Below are 20,715 nucleotides of genomic sequence, written 5' to 3'. Positions count from 1 at the left end.
TGAAATGGAAACAGATAGACGGGTTGGTTGATGAAGAAAGGTACAGTCGATGGCAATTTCTCAGATCATATTGATACTTATGCAGCGTTTTATGAATATCTCTCGGGAAAGGTTTCTTCTGAATGCATCAGCAATCGCCCACAGCGAATTGTAAAATGTAAACAATGGCTTGCCTGTCAATGTAGTAAACGTTCGTTCTTGGATTAATGACTGGGAGCCAAAAGTTTGACTTGCTTCAACTCTGGGGGCATATAAATATCAAAACAGAATAAATTGAAGGTGTAAACTTTAGCAGATTGTGACGTTTAGTGGTAGGCTGTAGCCACGGTCCGGAGAGACCGTGCTGTAGTAGCACAGTCGTTTGTGGTTTCATACACGCTTCACCATGCTTTTTTACAACAGCCATTTACGATTTGAAAGTAACGGCACTGTGATTCAGGCTATCTATACTGTTGTCTCTGATCGTTTGAAACATGTAAATAATTTTTAAATAAAGTTATCATGTGTGATTGATCAACCATTTTGTCGAGTTATTATAGCTAATTTGGAACCATGTCGGAGGGGGGGATGTCATATCCAAGCATCCTCATGCTTGGAGGTTGGTATGGCTTGGCCGCCTGTAATTTTCATTTTGGCCCCCTGTTTCAAAACTTAGTGAAACCCCTGGGATATTTCAAGGTGGGGATAGAGAGCAACTGTAAGTTTGAGAATTAAGATTTATGGAAGGCGATACGATATGATAAATGCATTCATTGTATTCAGAGGTTTCACAAAGAGTTGAAGTAGAGGGCCAAAACAAAAAAGTGACAGTTAATTATTGTCCAAAAACTGTGCCAGCTGCTAGCAAAAAAGGCACTGTACTTAGCTGTGGAATTTGAGACACAATGATCCAAATGAAAGGGCCACAAGGGATGATGGTCTGTCTTAATTATTCCTCCATTAATACTTTTACATGACTTCGTCGTGTAATTGATACAGACAATAGGTCTTGATATTGATCACATTTAGTGTAAAGTAAATCGCTAATTCACACTTATGCAGCTTTTGAAAAGTACTGGTAACAATCAATAGAAATACCAACTCACCTTCTGCTTTGCTATGCTATCTTTGATCATTGTTATATACTTGTCTTCAGCAGTTTTGAAAACGTAAGGGTTGTTCTTGGACTGAACACCTGCACCAGTGCTGAACCCCAGTTCTTCTTCTTCCAATTGTTCATCAGAATGACTTGGTGCCATTTGCCAATCATCTGCATGAACAGGAATTAGGAAAATGATTCATATATTTGAGCGCCCCTCACACACACACACAACTATAATTGTCAAAGTGAGTGTGAAAGTGCTCGATTGTGCACTTCGTGGAAAATAGCAAATGAACGTCAAAGTGAGTGTCAAATTGAGTGTGATGGTGCATCCAACGATAGAATGTGGCATATGCAATCAGCTACATGTATGTTAGATCACGTTGTTCCAGGACTATATTCGCATGGAGCCATACAGCTTGCACACTCCCACAACTTCATGTACAAGACATATTTTTCATAGTCTATACCATTAATAATATAAAGTAAAATTGAATATTTGAGATCTTTGATGCTATTACTTGTGTGGCACTTTTGTCAGAGAGGCCAATCATAGAGACCTGGCTTATTGCCCTTACAAAAAATAATCGACACATAAAAGACGTCGACCTGGCCCATGTTCTTTAAAGACCAAATAAACTTTGATAGTTCAGTGCTGTTCTCATGCTTTTTGTTGTGGAACAATTGTGTGTGATTAGAGGTGCGCCTTTAACCCTTTACCTGCCAGACAGTGACTTCCTCATTTGCCAAGTCCGAGTAAAAAGCAGTATTAAGCCAAAACCATTATGTATTTTCACATATTTGGCTTGGTATGTTATAGCAGCTGTAGTCTGTAAAATCCATGTTTACAGTATATCTGTCTTCAGGGACCTTCAAATCTTCAAGTCTTTGTAAAAATGCACCATAAGGGACATTTTTGCTTTACTATTGTTTCGATGAACTTGACCTGATGGTGAACTATGAACTTGGCTGGAAAAGGGTTAAGTGTTATCAGTGAGGCTGATATAAACCTTGCCTTATTGCCTCCCGTTGACACTTTGGCCCTGTAAACTTTATTCCTCTACTCACTACATTTTAGCACATTATTATAATCTCTGATTCTAGACTACCAACCTGATTTTTCATCACCAGTTACGACAACACTACCAGAGCCATATTGTTCAACCAAAGCATCCTGAAACTTTTGACAAGTTGCATCAGCATTGTCAACTATTCTTATCTCCATGAGAGACTTGGCTTTGTTCATTCTGCAGTAGGAGTCCACTGCCTCCAGTATAGTTTTAACACACAAATCCAAAGGAAACCCATTGCCTCCAGCACCGATGGCTGGTATGGCAATAGATGTGTGACCCATCTTCTCAGCTTCCTCTAGACTATTTCGGACAGCATCAGTAAGCAGCAGTTCCTCTCTCCTTGCCTCATCCTGTCTGCTCCTCCAACCATGTCCTGATCCATGCCACTCTGGAGCCACAGCATGCACAACACTTTTGCAAGGCAGGTTCCCTGCTCCTGTAGAAACTGCTTGCCCTTCAAACAATCTTCCCCTGCTACTGATTATCTGTGCACACTCTGTCTGCATTTCAGGACCACCTTTTAATTTCAATCATAAGGAGATTGTGACACATATTACTATCAGCAGATTTACATTGTCACTCATTGTTACAGTATTTTTTAATTCCATCACAAACTCTTTGTTGACAAGAAACAGGCTCCAAGAAAGCAATTACACTAATGGTAATCTAATCATTTTTATCTAGAAACATTAAAATGACTTGTCTGAAACCGTAATGACAACCATTTGCAATAGTGAACCCATTCTTTTAAAAAAATTAAAGACAATTTTCAACTAATAAATACATTGTCAAGTAAAATTTTAAGCTTAGGTGCTTTATATTAAGCCACAAATTGTTAATTTTACTGTTATCTGTTTAACTGTTACACTGAACAACACATAATACATTTTGACACCTTTTTCATCGATGTCAACGCAAGCTTCATTAGTGTGTGCCCTATTGCACCACCTACTCATTAATCAGCATATTGTTTTGGTACCTATATTTTGTATTTGTGTGTTCTTGTCCATACAATCACACCTGCCTGTAAACTAGAATAACCAAATGTATATTTACCTGCATCAGCAACTGCTTTTGCTAGTCTACCTGTGGAGAAATCAAGGCGTGTGTTTGCTGCATTCACGATGACATCTACATGCATCTTTGTGAGGTCACCTTTCCCAACCACAATTCTTCTCCTGTCCCTCAATGTGTGATAACAAAGAATGTGATAGGTTGTTGGCTGAGCTATTGGCATACTAATCTCCTCAAAGTCTTCTTCATGAGTACTGTCAGGCATTGTAGAATCTTCTTCAGATGGATTATTGACATCGATAATGCACTTAAATTTAACTTCTGTCATATTCAGGTATGATTTGCCTTTGTCTCCTGTGAAGAGCTTGGCCATCCCAGGTCTGTCAACAGGATATGGACGTCGACACACACTATCTGCCAGCTGCTTCAGTTCTTTTGCTGCTATTTTGACATCTTCTTCTGTTCCGCTGATGGTTAAGATGAAAGAGTGACCTTTGCTTTGCATATTTATTCGTAACGGTAGTCTCTTTGCCCCCTGCTGTATGTTGCTGATTTCATCTTTTGCGTAGGTTTGAATGTACTGCATTCTACCATTTTCAATTTTAATTGACTCATCAACTTCAGTGTTCAAAGCTATATAATCTTGCAGTTGAGGTAACACGGATTTGACAGATGTCTCAAAACCAGTGACCAATACAGCATGTTGGTTATGTCTTGGAATGACTATTGTAAGAGTGTGTTCATCTTCTAGTTTCTGCACCAATGAATTCCATTCCTGTTTTTGAATGGCAGGTAGTGAACGTGGCTTCAGGGTCATCTTTTCCTCTGTGATGCTACTACTTAAGATCTCACAGGCTTGCTTTAAGACATTTTCCTTCATGGCTGATAGCACCACCTCGTCATTCTCAACAAAGTACACAGCTTGTACTTTCCTTTCTTTGAACATGTCATAAATTTTTTGACTTGCACTTGCTTGCTGTAGAAAGTGAAGCTGAGACTGTGTTGGTGGTTTGAATCTCATTTTTGGCATGTTGTTCAAGATTTCATACATATTACATTTTGCAGCAGTGACATCATTGGGAAGGCCTTCGAATGTTACTTGGTTGTTTTTTGGTGTTACTTTAACATTTACATCGGGAAATTTCTGCATAGCCATTTTGGCAAAACTGCACATCATAAGCTGTTTAACCTTGGGACCATTAAGCTTTGCATTGTCTTTGATCATTTTCTTTGCTTTCTGCATTTGTTCTTCAATATCTTTGATAACACGTTTCACTCTGTCTTCAACTTGTTCCACACTATTTGTCCTTCCACTGATGAAAAGTTGTGATGAGTCCTGGTCTTCAACCACATCCACATCTCCTGTAGCCCAGCCATCCTTCTGACTAATCACTTGAAGCCAGATACCTTCCAGCACTGGGATGTCAACGCACTTGAAATTCTTCAAATATGTGGTAAGTGCTGTTTCCACTTCCTGTGGCCAAGTTTTGCATTTTTGAAACTGATTTTCAACATTCTTGGGAAAATTTGGAATGAGAAGAATAGCATTGTCTTTTCCCTCGGCAGGCCACTCATGTTGAGCATAGACTTTAGATAGTGTTTGCTTCAGTTCTGACAGCAGCTCTTGTTTAGACATGATATAACTGAGAACTGAGAATTGTGGGCCTTTCAGTGTCATTGGATCTGGTATTCGAGCTGGTGGTTCGTCCCTGCTGACAACTTCTCCAAGGCATTCGTAGTATGGCTGAACTTGTATTGACTGTTTACTCAATGTATGTTGTCTGTATAACACTGACTCTAGGACTGAGGACAGATGAAAAAACACATATATTTTGATTTTTGTGATCAACTTCCTAAAACAAAATAATCAAAATAATAACAATTGACAGCAATACACTAGTGGTTAGTGGTTATAAGTGACTTTCTAGTATTCTCCAGAATTTACCGAATTTGACCTTTTTCATACAGTCTAAGCTCAATTGCACATTTATGAGACTAATATAACATACATTTGAGAAATTCCCCTTGACACCTACAGTCTACATAGCAAACCAACTGGACAATTAAGGGAGACATAACAAAAAGCAATACAAACATGCACACAAACACACATACTTATATGCACTTGACCCAACCATATCAAATCAGGAAAAGACTCAAGTTAGTGCTTTACAGCATGTCATTTTCACCAAACTCACCTTTATAGTCTTTGAAACTGACCAAAGCAGTGTTCTTCTCTGTGTTCATCTCCACCTCCACAACCTCACCACCGCCACTTTTCTTTTTGCTTTCAAAGTATAGTTCTATTGTATCCTCAGCACAAGTTGATGGCACATTTGTAACCAAGATACAGTTTGTGAGATAAACTTGTTCCATACATATCTTAGCCTTGTTCAATTTCCTTTTCGTGATTCTTTTTACAATATTTTCATAATCTTGAAAATAAAATATAAAGAGGCCACCTTACAATTTCATTTCAGTGGAAATGAAACACTGTTTCAACAATTTGCAGCACTACACTAGAAAAACAGTTTCTCAACTTAGCTTCTGGTTGCACGCAATTCTATTAAAAGCCTATTATAAACAAAATTTGATACATACATGATCACAAATTACATTGTACAAGTATACAATCAAATTGAAGAGTCATTCTTCATTCTCTTTAAGGAAACTTGAAGAGAGTTAAAAGAGTATTTTGCTGAGAGAAGCACAAAAGTTAAAGTGATATAGAAATGTACAGAGTGTATTTTTCTTTATATGCTGTCATGTACAGAGTAAAGTAGGTTGACAAAAATACCACAGACTGTAATTCTAAAATGTAGAAGAATATGTTGTTGATACTGAACAATTTTCCATGGGGTTTTAATAGAAGGCACACCATGCTAATGTCCAGTGGCAATGTGGAAATCTCGTCTTTAGATGAAGTCACTTGTTGAAACATTTTATGTAACCAGAGTCAGACTGTTACAGTACTGCAGTAGTTTACAGAATGAATTCACAATTTAGTTCCATTCTGCCAAGCAGCCTGATCGAAACACCAAAAATTTGGTTTAGCTGAGCTTGTGGTCAGGACAGTATATATTATCAAATGATGTGTGACGAGTGAGAGTACATTATTTCTGCTAGGTTCATATATTGAATCTCATAATACAGTGAGTTATTATGTAGAGAATAACTAATTTGTAACACATGTGTTGATGAAGAAGGTTGAAATCTTTGATAGCCTATTTCAGGATGGCCTGTCCAAAAATGGCAAAATAGCTGCAAAAATATACAATTGAAGATTTCATAATAATTTGAACATATGACGATAAGATCGTCTTTGAAAAAATATCTGCCAAATGTCAAAGCTATCAGATGAGTAGTTTTCGAGTAACAAATTTTTGAACAAAAAATGGCAGAAATTGCCTCTGAAATGCAAATTGAAGATTTCATCATAATTTCAAATATCATATTAAGGAAACCCCTAGGAACCTGTACACCAAATATCAAAGTTATCAGACAAGCAGTTTTTGAGAAACAAAATTTTTGACCAAAAGAGGCAAACAATTGCCTCAAAATACAAAATTGTAGATTTCATCATAATTTGAATATATCTCATTTTGATCATCCCTGTGAACCTGTATATTAAATATAAAAGCAATCATACAAGCGGTTTTGGTAAAAGAAATTTTGACCAAAAATGACCTTAAAAATACAAATTTGAATATTTCTATAGGTTATCCCAAGGGACCGATATCCAAAATATCAAAGCTATCTGAGCAGCAGTTTTAAAGATCTTTAAAGATCTTTTGATCAAAAATGATAAAATTGCCTTAATACAAATTTGCATATTCATCTCAATTTGAACAAATCTAAATAAGGTCATCCCTAGGGACCTGTATACCAAATATTAAAGCTGTTAGACCAGCAATTAAGGAAAAAAAATTGTTGCCCAAAAATGGCAAAATTAGCCTCAAAAATACAAATTTGCATATTTCATCAATATTTGAACAAATCTGATTAAGGCCATCCCTCGGGACCTGTTCTTTAAATATGAAAGGCCTGAAGTGGCTGTTTTTAAGAAGCAGCTTGGAATTTACAAAGTTGACGGATAATGGATGACGTCACACATCCACCTGTAAGATAAGCTCTGCATGGCTGACAGCAGAGCTAAAACATGTACCAAAAATCCATATTGTCTACAGGTCACAAACAAAATTATCTGTTGGCATTCAGCAAAGGGGTGTTTTGACACTTTTGCAGCTATGTACTATTACCATTTTGTATACCGAGTTATTTTACGCAAGTATTTCATGTTTTCTTGATATCAAAAAATATATTAAGAATTCATATAGGCTCACAGAATATGCCCTGAAAACCTGTGTATTAATCTTGCATGCAAAGTTCAAATGTAAAAATACTTTATCATAGAGGATGTATGCTTTGCTTCAGATTATAAAATCTAATAGATGGTCCAATAAGTATTTTAATTGCTAAACTTTGATTCCACTTTACCTTTTATTTCTACAGGATACCTGACAAGTACAACATCAGGTTCTTCACCAAAAAACAATTCTGGTTCTTCATCATCCATACCAGTGCAGGTTTCCAGATACAACTCAAGATTCTCTCTTGATGTCCCTTCAGCCAAACCTCTGAGAAGAAAACTCTTTGTATCTCTTGGTAGTTTGGGTTTCTTTTTCTTCTTTGCAGGTTCCTTCACTGAAAGTTTGACTCCAGACACTTTGTGGTTTTTCTCGAGTACTCTTGCCACTACTGCAAGAATTGAAGTAATTTCAATGAAAATTTACCCTTTCCAGTTACAGATTTTACTTCTAATTGACCATAAAACTACGCAAGTATTTATGGTTTTCAGTTCTTGTACATTAGGAAGACATAAATCTGGTTGTTTCGAATTTCCCACCTCATTAGTTGTTTTTGTTTGCTTCTCAGGATTTAATCTCTATCATACAAATATAATACTATTGATACATTTTTAATGAAAATCATTCAATGTTGCATCATTAAGAAATTTGCTCTCATTATTTTTATCCCTGGGCTTTTCCAGAGCTTTTCAACTAGTTACACTCATGGAGAAGTGACAGAAAAGACCTATTCATCAAATGTGTGTTGATCTGAAACATCCAACAATAGAAATCACAAAACACTGTGCATGCAATATATTCACACTATAGACAGATAGATATTATAATAATGTCACCTTGTTGTGAATAGCTAAAATAGCTATTAACAAAAGGTTACATTTTGGAAACAGAGTTACCATACTTTGTAAAATCATATTTCTTACCATCGGGACTTTCAAATGTGATAACCATGACATCATTAATCATCTGACTTGATTCAATGGGACCGCCGCCTGATCTCTTACTCTCAAAGTACAGCTCTAGTGTATCTGTGCCCATTTCCTCTGTGAACCCTCTCACCTCTATTGTACAATTTGCTTCCTCTTCTTGATCACTCTCTGATACATATAGAGAATTCAAAGTAATTTTTAACAAATTATCATTATATTTACTTTATGCTAGGCAAGGATTCTATTGTGAAACATAGACCAAATGTAAGAAAATTGCAAAGAAGATTTTAAACATTTTATTATGGGTATAACCTTAGTTGCATGGTATGTGATTTTTTTGTAATGCTCAGTGGCAATAGTGTTTGGAATCAAAAATCAACAAACAATATACTTCATGGTGTGTTTGCCACAAATATTCTTCCTTTCTTTGTTCTTGCTAGGTCTCTTTTAAAAATCAACATGGTGGCTTTCTTTTCCTTATTGTTGTTTTTGTTTCAGCTCACAAGATCAAACTACCAACGTGAAGAAATGGGAGACAAATGTTTGAATGCAGCTGTAATTCAAACACACATCCAATGTTGAGATATTGTGGCCACTTTTCAGGATCATAGATTGCATACATTTGATACTGTAAGATATAATGCATTTGATCCTAAGATATAATATTTTACAGTTGTTTTTGACATTTATTTTTTTTTAGGTGAATGCAAACACAAGCTGATGTGGCAACATAGTCTCTTTTTGTGTAAGATTATACTGATAGATATGCCTTGGAACAGCAGCATAAAAATGTGTACCTTCCTCATCCTTTGTGCCAATGCATTGTACAGTGGGGACAAATTGTTTCACTGTCAAAGTTGATCCTCCTAATTTGTGTTCTTGACGGTTGAGAACTTGTTCTGTCACTAAAAGTAAGCAAAGAATAAATATATTTCAGAGTAGTAAAAGACATTCAACAATTACAATTATCACATTGTGTAGTTACAGTCTTTGCTGTTCACATTAGTGGTGGTACATAAAGGATCCTGATACACTGCTCAGCAAGACACTCACCAGATTCACATTTTGTCATCAGTTTTCCCTGAACACTACACTTGTTCAGCAATACCAAAAGATATTAATATCTATTCAAAGTCAATTCAACAACGCAACTTTAGGACTATGTAGGAGAAAAATTTTAAACTGAATAAAAATGGAAAATTTGAATTTTAGTTCATTATAGCTTTAATTAATATAATTTTTTTTTTGGGGGGGGACAAAAATAAAGGAAATAACACTTTTCTGAGCAGTTGTGCTCATAGCAAGATCATGCAAGCTAAGATCTACTTCAATATTTGAGTCTGTTGCAGCGGCTGGCTTTATAAAATGTTCTGTTTTGGATGACACTTAAAGATGATCTGGATATTGTTTAACAAAAATAATTCATTGTAGACCCTGATTCTAGGGATTTAAAATTTCTACCTCTGATCAGTGTACACATATGAGCATCCCAAAGCTACCAATATACAAACTTTTGAGGAGTGCTATATGCAAGAACTAGATGATTTTGCACTTCTTAGAATTTATTATATCTGCAAAATATCAGAAATATTTAATATGGAACCCTTTCAGATTACAAAATAGATTATTGGACAATGTCACATGCACTGCATGTAGATTATAAATTCAGGCACATTATACGATGAATATAACTATATGTAATGCATCTAGCACATTGCTTGAAAAAAATAATGGCCAATGACAAATCATTAAAACAGGTATGCATATTTACCTTCAGAACTTTCAAATTTAATCACAAATGTTCCATCATCTATCATTTCAGACTCTTCCACTGGACCGCCACCAGATTTCCTCTTGCTCTCAAAATACAGTTCCAGTGTTTCTTTAGATGTGCCTCTCTTTAACCCAGTGACCAGAAGTTTACGAGGGTCAACTTGAACAGTACCTGAAGATTGCATAACTAGATCACAGAAAATTTTAACATTACACTTGAGGCTTAAGGTAGCGACTCAGGTTCATTGTCACTTATTTTCAATCCTCATTTTCACAAAGAAGACGTGGTCACACACCCGACATGTGGTACTTTTTTTATCTGCTCGGTCACCGAAGAGTTCAGAAAATTTGTTAGTTTTTTAAAAACAGTGCGCATACGGCTGTTTTACTCAAAAACACGTGTTTTTTAGTTTTTTTACTCAAAAAAGTGTAAGTACAAATCTCCAATCGGCCTTGGTGATCTGTTTACGGCAATCGACGGCTGGGTATACTGGGCAAAAAAACCGTGTCCCGGATTTTTGAAATTCGCTTTTGTTTTCGCACAATGCACCTTCAAAGTGTCAACTTGACGTTTTTTGCATAAATTATCGGCCTTTGTTCACGTTTGTCAGGATATCTTCACTTCCAGGCCCTTTATCGGAAATCTGAGACACAGTCTTTCAGATATATTCATTCACTGTCCACAGGTGAAAAATCAGGCTAGTCTGTCCAGGCGCCGCCGACTTATACTTATTTGAATAATGTACGCACTGCCAAAAACGGAACTGAGAAAATCGACGATTTGTGTAAACGACCTATGCGTCACACATTGTGACCAAGAAGTCGACTCGCGCACTATTTTCTGCGAATTTTCTTACACCAGGACTAAGTTGAAATATTTAGAGTCAGTTTTGGGAATTTTGAATATGTTTAGGATTGCAGATCGTGTGAAAATAGAAAGAAATTATACACTGAACTGGCAAATGCTTAGTGCCAGCAGTGGATGGTATTTACACAACAAACACAGAGGGGTACTTAGCGATTTAATCCATTTTTGGAACGTTTAACTAGTAGATTAACTGTATACTGTTGTCTCAACGGTTACAATCTGGTTACCAGAGTTCAAAGTCAAGACGAAGACGTCGAAACTTGCGTAAAAAAGTCTATCCGATCGAGACTTATGTGCTGTCGTCGCGCGATCGCGTCGGGCATTCACTTGTTCTTGACTCAAGTTGTCTACTTCCTGTCTCGCGATCGGCAATTTATGCATGTTCTTTGTGAAAAGTGATTGTCAAGTTCATGTTAGCGCTGACACTGTGCGAACGGGACGTCACTTGCTAGTTTTCCTACCTCAAGATGAGACGAACACACGTAACTCTTGACAACATAAAATGTCTGTCGTATTTTCTTAGCTTTTGCACCGCACTGCAAACTTGTCGCCCTTTGTTACGACGGGAGAGATTGACTCGTGTTATTTTTTCAAACTCTATTTATATGTGTTCTTGTACCGATTTTATCAACTGATGATAATCACGCCGTAGCCTAGAACAGTGCAGGCTGTCATCGACAGCGTGTTCCAAGAGACAGAGTATCGACTATTCCACAGTGGAGTCACTCGACTTGCGCAATACCATTACCAGCGCACACATAATTATTTCGGAGATTTTTACTTTTACTCAAAGTTTCGATGACTGACCTCATAGCAAAAATTGCTAGTTTCAGCACTTCTAGAAGTTGAGCCGGGTTTGTTTCCGTTCAGTGTTGAGGTCCAGCTAGCAGCTATGGAGTCTGCGGGTAATTGATAAGTTTAGACAACACGTACACAAGAATCATTTGTGAACCCTCGCATTCACGTTTGACGTAATTTAATTTTTGGGTTATATTTAAAGAAAGAAAAGACATGAAATAAAAAAAATATTTGCATTTCGTTTCGAAAAATTAGTAGATCGGTGAACTTGCTATTGTGAATCTACATTATGTGTGTATGAACTCCTGCACTGGCCTAAATGTCGCGTGATGTCGGGTACGGTGTTGTTCAAGGTTTCTCAGCAGACAAAAAAGACTGCACGATAGAAAACTCGAGTTAAAAAATATAAAAGAACACGATACTAACACCAAGCATGTACAGCAAGAGTGATAACATTATCGCAACTAACAAAAGTTTCATCTCGCTCAGGCTAATTTTTGGACTCGGGTATGTAATCAGCATAGCCTAATATGTTCGAAAAGCAGCGTGTCAAATACTTTCATAGTTGTTGAACTGAGCACGTCTCCGTTATCGTCTGCGTCCTCGGCCAAATCTGACTCTTCACTGCATTCTTGATCGTTATTGCAGGGAGTATGAGCCAAAGTCGGACTGTTTTACATTTAAATCGACCTTTGCGCACGTTGCCGTCTTTTTCAGGTCCGCTTTTGTGGACCTCGCTTGCTTTTTCGACAGTACGGAGCGCGAGCGCCGGCTTACGTCTGCTCGACGTGTTTGCCGTACCGATACATGCGGAGTTCAAAACGCTGAGCATAACGTTGAAGCTAGCGCATGCGCACTATACCGCCAAGCCTATACATAATCTCTGCGTGTTTATCAAAGATATCGCGGTCGGTAATCCGCGACCGTTAAGACAAAAGGGAAATAATGGCACGCGGTGTAGCTGATAGTTTGCCATTTTAGTAATATTTCAGGAATTTCCCGGTACGATGTGACCCAACACCTTTCCCCAAAAGAAAGACCACGTGTCAGTGGTTCGAAATTTGAAATAAAAAAAAAATTGCTAAAATTGACCTTTGAACCTGAGTCGCATCGTTAAACCTTTGTTCTTGCCAGAAAAAAATCCCTATTTCTAAGAAAGGCTCAAACTTTACTTGGGAAATAATGGTATTATTTTAGAAATTGACTGTAAATTTTGGTATTGCTGTACTTCTTGAAGTATCCAAAATGCATTTGATTGCTACATGTAGCTGATGACTATCCAAACGCAAACACCTTTGCATTTATTGATTTAATTGTGCCATATAAACAGTATTCTTCCACTTTCATGTCTCACAATGTTCACACACATGTACACCCCTTCAAAAAATGAAACAATACTGATTCTATTGGAATGGCAGAAACAAGTTTGATGAATTATCCCATTGATGTTGATCATAAGAACAGATTCTGTACACATATTTGTCGGAGATCCAAATTACGTTACAAACAACTCAACACACTGTTATTACAACATCAGCAGGGAGCACTTTCAACATCTGGCCTGTTACCCATATATACCTTTAAGATATGAACCAATGAACACCTTTTGTCTTGTTCAAAGTTTCTCGATCAGTTTCAATGAATCCATCTACACTAATCTATGCTGTACATGTATTATGCTGTTGGGAGGAACATACTTTTTCACAACATTTATCAATCTCTCTGTTACATTCTTATATATAGTGACAAATAATCAATGTAATTGTATATAATTTCACAAAATCACAGCATTTGAATTTTGTGCTGAAAAATTCACACAACAGTTGATGAGAGAAAAAGAGGAATGCTAAAAGCAGGTACCTTGCTTATCCTTCTTGTCAGGCTGTTTCACAGAAGGTATAAATTGTTTCACTGTCAATACTGAACCTCCCCAGTTGTGGTTTTCTTGGGTGAGAACACGTTCTGCCACTGAAGGTAAGTGAATAATTGTGTTGTTAGTTGTTGTATCATACAGCTTGCTTCGTTTGACATTGACACTTTGACATTTTATTTACAGTGATTCTTCATTTTATTTGATGTAGAATACCTGCCTGGGATGACTATTATACGTATATGATCATGTGATTTCAAATTGATAGACTAAGAGTACAGTCAACAGGCTTTCCAGGAACAATATGAGTCATGTTTGACTATAATGCTTTCGAAAATGATTTTGTGTGTATGTACATGTATATATCATTCAAAATGGAGGGTATAAACTTAAAGCCTACTTTAAATTGAACAGTCATTAACAGATCAAAAAAGAGAAAAGTTTTGTTGTTTGTGCTTGTCAATCGAGAAGGGTGTTCTTTCTAGTTGCAATCCACATTTTTACTCATAGCAATATCTCATAGGCTCTTGATATTCACAAGGCAGTTTGATGGCCATGAATGTGAACAAGTTCTGCCTTATGACACAAAAGATATGATCTGGATATAGTTAAACAAATGTAACAGACTTCAGAGGCTACATCTTGATTCTAAAAAGATGACACCATATTTTACCTTGTGTCAGTACCAGATAAAGATACTGGTACATAATTGCAGCATGGTAATATCTAATGAAGTCTTAGGCACCTTTTAAATTGATCCATTTTGTAAATGCATGAGTATCTGAAAACTACTTTGAAATAAGTATGACAGAATATACAACAAGTGGCATGTGGGCAAAATGTAGCTTTGCTGATTTTCTGGGAAATACGCAAATTTGTGTTAACATAGCAATAACTAAATTTGAGCATCCCTGAGATGGTTCATGTAGAATAGCATAGCTGTTGGATTGGTGGTAAAGAGAAAACAATGTTTTGACCAAAAATGAGAAACCTGCTCCAAACATTTGAATATGCAAATTTTTTAAACTCACCAGGTTCACAATATCAAAAGACCTTTATCTCTATTCAAATTCAATTAAGGAAACTTAGGGAACTATGTAGGAGAAACATGTCCAATTGAATCAAAATGGAAAATTTGAATTTAGTTCATTATAGCTCACTTCCTATAACACTTTTTGGAGGACCAAAAGTAAATGTAGCAAGTCATCGTTGATGACACAGTCCCCACCTGTTAATGGGTACTTTGATTATAAGTCCCTTGAGACAATAGAGTCCTGTTCATTAATTTGGTCTAAGATTAACAATGCGTTCCATTGTGGTGAAAACGTAAAACCAATATGGGCGGCCATTCTTATTACGAAAGATCATTAAATAAGTAAATTATTAATTAATCGACAGGATGTTGCGAAACATTTTTGCATTCTATTATGCCACTGAAAGATTATCACGTGTACCATTTTATCAATTTCACAAACGATACCGCCAAGTGTCAATGAATTGTATTACAACACTGTGAGATCAAGATCTGTACAAAGTTTCATCAAATTTGATGAAGTGTTTCTTGACATATCATTCTAATTAGGAAAGTTTATACATATGTAAATTAAAAATTCATTAACATGACACTGCATAGTGTCTTTATTCAATGTTAAAGCAATGTGAGCTCAACATCTGTACCAAGTTTCATGAAATTTGATGAACATATATCAGCTTAATTACGAAAATTCATTAAATATGCAAATCAGCAGTTAATTGACATGATACTTCTACATATCTTTGCATGCCATAACATTACTGGAAGATCAACATCTGTACCATGTTTCATCAAATTTGATACAGCATTTCTAGACATATCATACTAATTATAAAAGTTCATCAAATATGCAAATTAGCAATCAATTGACATGATACTGCTTAATGTCTTTGCACAGTATCACAGTACTGAAAGATAAACATCTGTACCAAGTTTCATCAAATTTGATGCAGTATTTCTGGACATAGCCCACTAATTAGAAAAGTTCATTAAATATGCAAATTAGCAATAAATTTGAATGACACTGATAAATGTCTTCATTCAAATGTTAAAGCAATGTGAGCTCAACATCTGTACCAAGTTTCATGAAATTTGATGAATACTTTAACATCAGTCTAATTACGAAAATTTATTAAAATACAAATCAGCAGTTAATTGACATGATACTACTACATAACAATGCACGCCATTACATCACCAAAAGATCAACATCTGTGCCAAGTTTCATCAAATATGATGCAACACTTCTTGACATATCTCACTCATTACCAAAATCCATAACATCTGCAAATTAGCAATTAATTGACATAATACAGCTTAATGTCTTTGTCAAATTTCATGCAGTGGTTCTGGGTGGTTCTGGGGATAGCCAACTAATAAGCCCACTAATTAAAGGCCCGATAGCTGTATCTTTTTAGCATTATTTTTGTGATTTTACTTCTCAACTAAAACAAGTTCATTGGGATGTATTCATTGAGGGTTGTTTATACAGGTAGAATAAACTGTCCACTGGGACTAATTTTGAGCAAGATAAATGTTTGCCCAACAAAAAAATGGCGCCCTCATGTAAATAAAGCAAAAACACAGTACACAGTGCATGTATGCATTGGAATCTTCACAGAAACAATAGAGTAGTCCAGTATAATGCAAAGTGCTGAATGTTTTCCACTGCGACATCATATGCTATGTTTTCTTTGTAATATTACCAATTTTTAAAAACGGCAGGAAATCAAAATAACGGTTAAAATTTAAATTAATTTGTCCAATTTTTCAGTGGTAAAAGACTATATCCTTTAAATCTGTAGAATTGAAAGACAAGCGACCTAGCGGCCGATATAGCTCCGCTGTGTTTATGTAGAGAATAACTATTTTTCACACATTAGTGAAATCATTTAAGAAGTTCTACGGTAGATACGGAGATGTTGTATCAAAATACGACCTGTCTGTTTCTCAAATGATGAGTGACAGCATACCAAATTTTGACTCACAAAAGTAATTTGGTGAAATGGATTTGTCGTTTTGGGTCAATCTTAACGGGTGCGGCTAGCTGGCAGGGTACACTTACCCATTCCGGACACCTGGTACCAAAACTATTTTGTGGTTCAAGATGACCCCATTTGCCTTTGTCATCATCCAGGTATGTAAGGGTAGCTCAAACCCCTAACTGGGACCGCCAACGGGACTCCCAGTTGGCTTAAAATGCACTCTGACACGGTCCCAGTTCACTTCTGGGACCGGTCCCAGTTCACTTCTGGGACCGGTCCCAGTAGCGAACTGGGACTGGTCCCAGTTGGCCTCTGGGACCGGTCCCAGTTGGCTTCCAGGACCAGTCCCAGTTGGCTTCAAAATTAACTCTAGGACCACGGCCGCGGTCCTAGTTGGCCTCCAGGATCAGTTCCAGTACACTTCAGGGACACATCCAATTTGTGAACTGGGACCACTATGAAAAAAACCCAGTTACTGGTACTTAATACTAACAATCTGTTAATGTTTTCATTTTTTACTCTGCCATAATCGTAGGTATACGCGACATTTAATAGATCCCAACTATTAAAGGCCAAAGTAATTTAATTCTTTGTTTTGTCTGTGTGCACATACTAGGGTTTTTTTCTACTGCCAATGGTTTGAATAGGATTTTACTTAGCTTTCCTGTTTACAAAATTTCACATCTTGTAGTATAACTTATGATGATCACGATGAAAGGAAGTTTCTGATGATTTTTGTATAGACACTTATGTTGTTACATGGAAATAATCAAGAAAATATAAGGTGTGTTTTGATTTTCTTGTATGTGTTTTAGTACTGCCTTCCCGCTCATGTTTCGAAACATTTGAGTGGGCGCGCTAAACAAAGAATTTGATTACTTTGGTCTTACTGCGATGTACTCATTCTTAGCACTAGTAAGTCCTGTGCTATGGTGTGTGTTGAAATCTTACTGCACGGATCACGTTGATAGAGAGACTGTGTACTGAATCAGATGAAAAAGGAGATGAAAATAACTGTGCAAGACTAGCAATTAACTCATCAAGGCTTTCATTACATTAAAACAGCAAACAAAATATTTAACGAAAACCCGCTGTGTTTTAATAGAATTGCAATTCACTTGCAGTATATGACTGATATCTTAATTAATTTGGACCTATACCGGTAGTTATATTTCTGAACAGATAGACACAAATAGGAGAGGGGCAACCATTAGTGCATGCATGTACTGTTACAGCAGAATCATTTCATTGTTATGCGAGGAAAAAATAGACATCAATGAGGTGATAATAGTCCCATTACATTTTAAGACAAAGGGTTTTGAATATACAAGTCAACAACATGCACTGCTTCAAAACTTCATTGACAGCTAGTAGCTATATGTAGTATATGCTGTCTCAGTGTTTTCTATTTCAGTCTGTATGTCTGTCATAGCTCTATGGAGCTACGAGTCCCAGAATTGAAATGAGACCTGACTGTCCTTGAATGAAACTGGGAGATGTTAGCTTTCCCACACAAAAAACATACATAATTTTCACAACAGTACAGAGAATATGAATAAAACAAGTGCATACAATTGCTACAAAAGGCATATAGTGGGATGGGAAACTTCTTTCCCATTAATATTATGGTTTCGTCATTACAGCATGGAGGTACCTTACCTCCATGGTACAGTTCATTTGATACAAGTGTGTTTCCCCACAATCATAATGGTCCCAGTTACGTCGAGCTAGTACGCTTCTGGGACCAGTCCTGGAGGCCAACTGGGACCGGTCCCAGTTCGCTTCTGGGACCGGTCCCAGAAGTGAACTGGGACCGGTCCCAGAGTGCATTTTAAGCCAACTGGGAGTCCCAGTTGGCGGTCCCAGTTGGGGGTTTGAGCTACCCTTACATACCTCCATCATCTATATGTTCCTTGGACCTGGTTAAATTTCATAGTTTACCTTGAATGATAATGATTATTGGACCTGATTTGATGTCTATTGATGAAGAAGGTGGAAATCTTTGATAGCTCAATGCAGTGGCCAGAAAAAAGTGGCTAAAATAGCTGCAAAAATACACAATTGAAGATTTCATCATACTTTGAATATATCACATCGGATCATCCATAAGAACATGTCAACCAAAGCTATCTGATGACTATTTTTTTGAGAATAAAATTTTCTGACCAAAAATGGCAACAATTGCCCCAAAAATAAAAATTGCAGATTTCATCATAATTTCAAAAGATCAAATTTAGTTCATCTATAGAAACCTGTATACCAAATTTCAAAGCTGTTAGACCAGTACTTTTTGAGAAACACATTTTTTGACCAAAAATGGAACGTGGGGCCCGGGGGCACCGACGTCCTTCGTACTCCTTACTGTTTATTAATTGCCATAAATGTGAAATTTGGCAAAAAGTCAAATTGTTTGGACATAAATGAAAGTTATTTGAACTGGTTGGTTACTGCTCCAGCATAAGTTCAAGTGTGGATTCTAAGTATCAACAACCTTGATATGTGTGAAAGTGAATTAAGAATAAGAGATGGGACTCAATAGGATCAACAATATCTAAAACAGGAAACGGTGAACTTATATAATACAGAAGGGGAGAAAATTTAGCCACAAACTATTGTAATATAATGGACAATGGCTAATCTAAACCAAATTACTTAAACTGGATTGTTGGCATTGATTACACATGTATTTATTGTCCATCAAATAGAAAATAAATTTGGGCCATTGACTAAAAAACATTTGCTTGTTACACTCACCACACTTGTACTTAGTATTTGGAGTGTACACCTATCTACAATACAATGATAAAAAGTTTTGACTAGTGTAGGTCAACAGTGCATCTTTAATGTATGAGACTAAATAAGCTTACCCCTCAAGTATGTATAGGCCAAAAACAATATTTAATTTTGAATTATGTAGTGCAGGGAAGGACATACAATATGGTGAAAAGCAAACTAAATATAAAAACTGAATATACAATTATATGGAAATGTTGTTTTACAGTCATGAGTATCTGGTGTGTGCCGAGAGACAAATATTAAAATTGGACAGTATCATCCTGACCACAGTTTGTCTGACTGGTTGTTTCCTTCTGATTTTCTGACACGGTGATAGGTACAAAATATTATGCTATCCACGATAGTTATAAAACATGGTTTGCATTTTGTTCACAGTAGAACTGAGTTTTACATGTAAGATAACTTTCTCGTAAACTGTAAATTCTGGCTTCTGGCAGCTCAAACGTCGCAATACTACATTTTTTGATATGATATGGAGTGACTTGCACACATGCAGTGACAGTCGATATATTCATAGTATGAGAGTCTACTGTACATTCAAGCATAGTGATGTTGACAACTACATGCATGCCAGTGCACGATTTCAAAGTAGCCAGGAGGAAATTCTAATGGTCTTTTAGTGGAAATATAGGTATTAAACAACAGTGAAACAAACAACATTAGTTATCGTGACCTTGCTAAAGTGCAATCTCGGATCATGTATGATCTGATGATCATGCCAAATTACCATGTCGGATTATGCCGTGATTCTAAAGTGCGCGTACTTCCTAAATCGGTCAACATACTGAACATAAGCACACACTTTAGCGATCGAAGTAAAAATGATGTCAAATCAATGCACAACTGTCGAAATTACCCAAAATAAGCAACAGCAAACTAAAAGTTATCGCTGTGTCGAAAGGACAGTACATCAACATAAAACGACGCTAGTTTCAGGGCATGAGATTTAAAAAGTGCTGGTGAGCTGAAAATCACTCTCCTAAAATTATCTGCGGGAGTGTTACGAGAGTGATAAAACTACTCCCCTGAAATGCATAGGGAGAGTGAAGCAAATAAAAAGAATTATGAAATCGTTAATTGTGTCTTGTGCATTCTACTTGAGAATATCTATTTTTAGTTTTTTTTCTG

General features: G+C 36.6%; 2 protein-coding genes across 2 annotated transcripts in view; both read right to left on the bottom strand.

Annotated features, from left to right (window-relative positions):
- The window catches only part of LOC139120345 (protein mono-ADP-ribosyltransferase PARP14-like), a 259,128-nt gene extending 248,737 nt beyond the window's left edge, over positions 1-10,391 (bottom strand). The window contains exon 1 of the mRNA XM_070684684.1: positions 10,236-10,391. The gene's annotated coding sequence lies outside the window, so the exon portion shown is untranslated. The remainder of the gene's footprint in view (positions 1-10,235) is intronic.
- LOC139119532 (protein mono-ADP-ribosyltransferase PARP14-like) overlaps positions 1-20,715 on the bottom strand; it is a 240,592-nt gene that overhangs the window by 49,611 nt on the left and 170,266 nt on the right. The window contains exons 13-18 of the mRNA XM_070683374.1: positions 8,459-8,632; positions 7,666-7,926; positions 5,367-5,603; positions 3,211-4,971; positions 2,195-2,671; positions 1,086-1,249 (exon numbers count right to left, since the gene is read on the bottom strand). Of these exons, the coding sequence (XP_070539475.1) occupies positions 1,086-1,249; positions 2,195-2,671; positions 3,211-4,971; positions 5,367-5,603; positions 7,666-7,926; positions 8,459-8,632 (3,074 nt within the window). The remainder of the gene's footprint in view (positions 1-1,085; positions 1,250-2,194; positions 2,672-3,210; positions 4,972-5,366; positions 5,604-7,665; positions 7,927-8,458; positions 8,633-20,715) is intronic.

The sequence above is a fragment of the Ptychodera flava genome, chromosome 20 (assembly GCF_041260155.1).
Source record: "Ptychodera flava strain L36383 chromosome 20, AS_Pfla_20210202, whole genome shotgun sequence".
Taxonomy (NCBI): Eukaryota; Metazoa; Hemichordata; class Enteropneusta; family Ptychoderidae; genus Ptychodera; species Ptychodera flava.
Note: the sequence above shows the minus strand (reverse complement) of the source record. Positions and strands in the feature narration are given on the sequence as shown.